General features: G+C 47.7%; 1 protein-coding gene across 1 annotated transcript; it reads left to right on the top strand.

The window, feature by feature from the left end:
* Positions 1-327, top strand: LOC118357174 (histone H4). The gene has a single exon (XM_035728448.1). The coding sequence runs from the start codon at positions 1-3 to the stop codon at positions 310-312; it is 312 nt and encodes a 103-aa protein (XP_035584341.1). The 3' UTR covers positions 313-327.
* The last annotated feature ends 6,946 nt before the right edge of the window (positions 328-7,273 follow it).

The raw sequence follows: 7,273 nt of genomic DNA, 5'->3' as shown, positions 1-7,273 counted from the left end.
ATGTCTGGCCGCGGCAAGGGCGGGAAGGGCCTGGGCAAGGGCGGCGCCAAGCGCCACCGCAAGGTGCTGCGCGACAACATCCAGGGTATCACCAAGCCCGCCATCCGGCGGCTGGCCCGGCGCGGCGGCGTCAAGCGCATCTCCGGCCTCATCTACGAGGAGACCCGCGGGGTGCTCAAGGTGTTCCTGGAGAACGTGATCCGGGACGCCGTCACCTACACGGAGCACGCCAAGCGCAAGACGGTCACGGCCATGGACGTGGTCTACGCGCTCAAGCGCCAGGGCCGCACTCTCTACGGCTTCGGGGGCTAAAGGCCTCGTCTTCGTTTGTTTTCCAAAGTTCTCTAAAGGCCCTTTTTAGGGCCGCCCACCCTCTCTCCAAAAGGGCTGTACGCGCCTTGTGTCCCCGGTTTTGTTGGGTTTATGGAGCTTTTATTTTACGTGGTTACTTGCCTTTTCGTTGTCAACACAAGCCTGACAACACCGCGGCCGCTGGATGCTCGCTCAGCCAATGAGTGGGCTGCGTAGTGCGCGGCGCGGGTTTTGCGCCAATCAGGAGTAGGGGCTGTCGGGGGGCGGAGCCAGTGGGGAGGTGCCGGGCCTCCGGCGGAAGGAGCGGGCCTGACCCCCACAGCTCTTCTCCGCAAGGCCCCCGCCTGCCCCTGCGCGCCTGTGGAGGCAGTAAGTACGAGCCACGCTCCCTGCCGGGAAGCGCGCGGGTGGCGCCAGGGCTTCCGTTGCCGCCCAGCTCTCGTTCGCTTTAGGAGGGCTCGGGCCGGTAAATAACGCGTATTTGCGGGCGGCCGCTGCCCGCCTCCCAGGGAGCCAGGTGGGCTGAAAGGCCCTGCGCGGAGGCGCCGAACGTCCAGTCCTCGCTGTGTGCCCCTCAGTGGCGTCCGGAGAGAGGAGCAGGCCCCGCAGTGGGCGCCTCTGAGGCTGCCGCCGGGGGTCTTGGGCTTCGCGCTGCCTCGGCCTTTCCAGTGTCGGGCTCGGGTACCCGGCCGCCCCGAGGCGCCTGGCCAAGCAGAGTTTGGAAACTTCCCACTTAGTAGGCGAAGGGGGTCTGTTCGGATTCAGGCCTCGGGTTGCTCGAGACCCTAAGGCCTGTGGCAGGGCCCAACCTTGAGGGCTTGAGGGGGGCGCGTCCTCCTTTGAGGCCACTGGCTCTGGCGACAGTCTTGCATCCTCCGCCTTCGTCCCTCCGCCCAGCTCCTCTCCCTCTTTCTTCTGCCTCCTGCAAATTGTAAGGTTTGGGGTTTTTGAACGAAGCTTTCACACATGGTCACCAAGTTTTGAGGGGCGCCTGGGTGGCTCAGTGGGTTAAGTGTCTGCCTTCGGCTCACGTCGGGCTCTGCTCAGCTGGAGCCTGCTTCTCCCTCTCCCTATGCCTGCAGCTCCCTCTGCTCTCTGTCAGACAAAATAAAAAAACCCCACAAACACAGTAAGTGTTTTGAAGTATGTCCCCAAATTGATAAATCGGACAACTGAATAGCTTTGATTTAATGCTTGAGTATATTGGCGGCTGCTTCGGAGAGCAAGCTACTCTGCTAACATGTCTCTCTGACACAAGAGGATACTGAATAGGCAGTTGGGAAAGATTCTCGAGTTCAAGTGAGAGGTCTGCTTTGGTTTAGAGGAAAATTGGGGAATCACCAACCTATAAATGGTGAGTCTGGATCAGATCAGTAAGAATTTAAACACCACTTACTGCAATACACTGTAATAATAAATAGAAATGTAAATAACGTAGAATAATTATAATAACATAATATATATTATATGTATAATATGTATAATAATATAAAAATAATTAGTGGAAATGTAAATAGAAATGTAAATTGTCACTGGAAGGACTGGATATTATCTATACCCATGAAATCGTGTCTTACCCAGGCTGCTATAATGAAAATGCCACAGACTGTGGCTTAAACAACAAACTGATTTCTCAAGGCTGGGAGTCCAAGATCAAGGTACTGGCAGATTCAGACAGGACAGTTTCAGACAGGATTTGGTGTCTGGTGAGACCCCAGTTCCTGGTTCATAGACTTGCCTTGCTGTGGCCTCACATGGCAGAGGGAAGGGCCAGAGAGCTTTCTGAAGTCTCTTATGTCTACAGGGCACGAATTCCATTCACGAGTGCTCCATCCTCATGGCCTAATCACTACCCAAGGGCCCAACCTCCTAATACCATCATATAGGGGATTAAAATTTCAATATATGAATTTGTGAGGATACAAACAGTCCATAACAAATGGAAGGCTATACAGCCCTATTGAAAGAATAGAGAAACTCTATTCCAGTATGTGCTCTAGAGTACCTACGGCTCACTTCTTGGGCCCCCTTTCTGTTCTTGGTCTCACTATTGATATGTTCTGTGTTCTGTGAAATGGTTTATGCTCAACAGGAAAACGCCATGGCCTAGCCCTAAGTGTCAGTTCAGGTTGTAGTGACAGTGCCTATGATTGTGTCAACTTCTGTATGTTTCTCAATCCCAATGGCTGTTTTTAGGAGGGAGTTTTTAATCACCCCTATACTTTTAGCAGTTTCCTTCCACCCACCTCAAACTTCATAATGAAGCTTGCCACATATCCACCTGCATTTTTGACATATCTACTCCAGTACCTAATGGACATCTCAAACTTGACTTGTCCAAATTAGATATCTGAACACATAAACACCCCAAATCTGTTCTTCCTCCAGTATTCCCCACCTCAATAAATGGAGGCTTCCAGGGGCTCAGCTCAGAAACCTTGCCGTCCTGTTTGAGCTCTTTCTCTTACAACTTAATCCAACCCAGTCAGCTCTATGTTACCAGTCAATCAGAGCACCTTTCACTACATTCTGTGCTACTTACTCCTGGACAAGCCACAATCACCTTTTGTCCAGATGACCATAATGGCTCCTAACTAGTCTTTGTTTTCGCTTTTGATAGCTTGTTTTTTTTTCTCAACCCAGCAACAAGAGTGATTATTTCAAAAGATGTCATGTCCACCGTGAGAACATTCCAGTGGTTTTCCATCTTCATAATAAAAGCCAATGTCTTTATCCCAGCCTACAAGGAGGGTAGCCAAAAATTCCAGTTTGCCTGAATTTCAGGGGTCTCTGGGGATGTGGAACTTTCAATGTTAAAACTTGAATAAAGTCTCAGGCAAACAGGGTGAGTTTGTCACCCTACCTAGATGGCTTTGCATGCTCTGGGCCGTGGCCACCCTCTGATCTCATTTGCTGTCACATTTCTTTGTCTTAACTGACCTTTTTGCTGTTTGTGGAACAGACCAAGCATGTTCCAGTCTCAGAGCCCTTGTGCTTATTTTTCTATCTTCCTAGAAGTATCTTATCCTGGTATAGGGGAGGATCTTACTTCTGCCCTCTTAGGGTTTTTTGGCAGGCCTAAGAATTAAATTGACATAAAACAGGTTAACAGGAGAAAAACATACCATTCGTTTTACGTTAATATAAATACATATATATTTATATATTTAGACACTGGGGTACACCAATGTTTTTCCATGACAAAGTTACCCTCATAAGGAAATGAAGACCCAAAGAAGCAGTTAGAGTTGAACACTTATATACTGAGTTGGACAAAGAGTAGTAAGCTGAAAACACAAGGCAAGGGGGTTGGGGTTAGGGTAGTGTATTGTGGAAAAGTAACTAGGAAGATAAGGGTTAGTTTACAAGGTTGGTTTGTACAGATTTCTCCGGGCCTCAGCTCCTCACCCAAGGTGAGAAAAACGTTGCTTTCCTTGTCATATAAGGATGACATCTTCTATATGGGGAATTTCTCATCTGCTTTCAGGAATAAAAAGGAGAGATCACTGTGCCTTCCAGCACCTGTTGTTTTTCAAGGTGCCTTTAATCTTTATGTCACAGGCGGTTTTTGTGTGGCGTATTCTACTACCTGTCCCCGGATGGCTGCAGGCTTCATTTCATTCAGGCCTCTGCGCAAACACCTTCTTATGAAAGAGAACTTTCCTGACCACCCTATGTAAAATAATACCACTTTCTACTCATTCTTTACAATAACATATTTTAGATTTATTTTATTTTTTTTTAAAAGATTTTATTTTAAGATTTTATTTATTTATTGGACAGAGAGAGAATGAGAGAGAGAGAGCACGAGAGGGAGGAGGGTCAGAGGGAGAAGGAGACTCCCTGCTGAGCAGGGAGCCCGATGCGGGACTCGATCAATGTATATTTGATGTAATGATGTAATGATACACGATTCACGTGTATCAATATATGTCTGATTGTTGTTTCTGTCCCCCAACTACAATACAATTCTTTGAGAGCAGGGATTTTATTTTGTCCCTGAAGTGTCCCCAGCATCTAGAATAGGGCTGACAGCTAATAGGTAGTCTATGAAGGTTTGTTGTGTGGGGAGAGGAAAAATATTTTTCCTTCTACCTTTCTAAATTCTTGACTGAGACCTCCCTGTAATAAAAAGATAGACTAACAGGAGAAAATCCAATTTAATTATGTACATAAGTACAGGAGCCCCACAAAGATATAAGGTTCAAGGAAGTGAACAGAGCAGGAAGCTTTTATATCTGTTAGACAAAGAAAGAATACCTTTCTAAAGACGTGAAAAGACAAAGTGCTTTGGGCTAGAAGTAGTAAATGGTAAAGAAGTGACAAGGTTTATTCATAAAACCTTCTCAGCCCTGAGTTCCTCGTCTCTGGTCGTGAGGATGTCTTTCTTCCTCCTGGTACAGGAGGGTACATTTCACATAAAAGATTTATCTTCTGCTTTCAGGAAAAAAGAAAGAAGTGGGGGGTGACGTGGGGGGTGTAGGGGATGTCAGGGTGATTTTCCTGCTTCTGAAGCTCAAACTCCTTGAGTTTAATATATTTAATATACCAAGGTGGCATATTAGGAGATAGCATGTCCTGAACCCCATCAGTTGAATGAACGCACACGTGAATTTTCTACACAAGACCCTAGGCCCACCAGAGTGCTGCCACAATTGATTCTCTACGATTTCTTGACTTACCACTGCCTGAATCAATCAGTGTGGCAGTTTTTCCTCTAGATCTGAGGAATGATGCCGAATGGCAAATCACGCAGCATGATCTCTTTGTTCTGAACAAGGCCTTCATGATTATTAGGACTGAGGAAGGCTCAGAGGCTTTCCCCCAGGGCAGTGAGAACGACTAAAATGGGTATAGTACTATCTTCAAGGCTATGAATAAAGAAGCCAGACCAACCATCACAGAAGCTAGTCATGTCTATTGTTGGAGCAACTACCCCTCCCCTCCCATTTAGAAAATCTGCATTCACACACCTCTCTACATATACTCTGCATCCAGGACAGGGAATTCTGTCTGATTTGCTCAAAGATGTACCCCAATGCCTACAAGAGTATCTGGCACATTACCTGAGGTCAATAGATATTTCTTGAAGGAACACCAGCTAAGGAGAACATAAAATGACCACTCTCCCAGCCAGGCCCATTTTGCTCCTCTGGCTGTCTAATCCGGATGCAGCTCTGAATTCTCCCCAAATGTTAATTTAAATTAAGCCAGGCTAGGTACTTTTATCATTCCCCAGAAATCTTAGAGGACGGTTATCAGGTGGAAAAGAGGACCAAAAAAGCTAGGAGAGACACCGGCTGAAGCTGACATACTGAGCTTGCAACAGCTTGGGGGCTCTGTCGCACTCGCTCTATTTAATTGTGATATAGTTTATACACCATAAAATTCACCCCAAATTAGCCGCCCTAATTTCCATTTCTCTGTGAAGGAAGGAAGATATGGCGAACTCGTACAGGCTCTGACAATGAAAGAGGCACTTTCCCCCCACAAACCAGATGTTACTCTCCCCTGAATCCAGTGCCCTGGGTTTTTTGGCAGCCCGAATCTGGTTTCTCCCCTGCCCATTTCCAGAGACTTATTTTTTGGAGACAAATCATTCTGTTAGTGGTGAAACTTCAGTACTGTTCTCGGGACTTGATTGAAGGACACTTGCAGGTCTGGGTCTATTTCATAATCCGCAAAATGATAAAAATTCCTAACCCAGGGCTTTGGGGTTTCTGGCCAGCCTTCCCATCCCCCAGTCTGGCTCGTCTGGCCGTTTGGGGGCGGGGGGGGGGGGAAGGCACATGAGATCATCAGTTCTGATTGGTTGACAACCACGGATGGGACTTGCTGATTGGACAATGTTCCTCTTTGTTCCTGGAAATCATTGCAAGTTCCTCGCTCCACTTGGTCCTTCCCCGCTTTTGAGTTGGAATATCATTCCTAAAACCCTTACTCGTATGCAGTGAATAGGGACAGAAGAGCAGGCTAAATACTGTTCAGCTAAGGGAGTTCCTTTGGTGTATACGGATGTCGCACGGTTTTACCTTCAAAAATCCTGCAATCTTAACGGGATTCAGTTATTAGATCTCTAGATTAGAAAGTTTAACTACAGTGGAGGGTCTATCAAGACAGCCCTTTTTTTGAACGTTTGGGTGGCCCTGAAAAGGGCCTTTGGTTATGAAATGTAGTTTTCTGGTGATGAAATCAGAGCTCAGCCCCCGAAGCCGTAGAGGGTGCGGCCCTGGCGCTTGAGCGCGTAGACCACGTCCATGGCCGTGACCGTCTTGCGCTTGGCGTGCTCCGTGTAGGTGACGGCGTCCCGGATCACGTTCTCCAGGAACACCTTGAGCACCCCGCGGGTCTCCTCGTAGATGAGGCCGGAGATGCGCTTGACGCCGCCGCGCCGGGCCAGCCGCCGGATGGCGGGCTTGGTGATGCCCTGGATGTTGTCGCGCAGCACCTTGCGGTGGCGCTTGGCGCCGCCCTTGCCCAGGCCCTTCCCGCCCTTGCCGCGGCCAGACATGGTTTTCTAGAAAGCAAAACAACAGCCAGTGACAAAGCAAGTGAGAGCTGGTCCTTATATAACGACGTCCCTTCCAACCCCACCCCCTGCAGATGTAGAGAATGGAAAGAGCGCAGGCGGGAAATGTGACGCCAGCAGTCCCCTCCCTTAATCCCGCCTCCAAGCCCCAGGAACTCAGGGCGGGCGGGGGTCAGAACCCAGCTTGACCATTGGTCTTTACTCCCTTAACTGGACTACGTTGTTCTAACGAACTGGGTTTATAGTAAGCTCATGTATGATTCCAAAAATATTCTAAATAGAATACTTAAGGCAAAAAGCTTGTTTCGCAGTAATTTCAGTAATGGCAAAAATATCAAGATCAAAGAAATGTTGAGCAGCTTATAGTTGATGATAAACCAGGTTTTTTCTAGATGTTTTACTTTTAATACGTGTTTGATGAAACTATACTAT

Source organism: Zalophus californianus, chromosome 7 (assembly GCF_009762305.2).
Source record: "Zalophus californianus isolate mZalCal1 chromosome 7, mZalCal1.pri.v2, whole genome shotgun sequence".
Taxonomy (NCBI): Eukaryota; Metazoa; Chordata; class Mammalia; order Carnivora; family Otariidae; genus Zalophus; species Zalophus californianus.
Note: the sequence above shows the minus strand (reverse complement) of the source record. Positions and strands in the feature narration are given on the sequence as shown.

Excerpts from the sequence above, each read along its gene's own strand:
- LOC118357174 (XM_035728448.1), top strand. The coding sequence starts at position 1 with ATGTCTGGCCGCGGCAAGGGCGGGAAGGGCCTGGGCAAGGGCGGCGCC.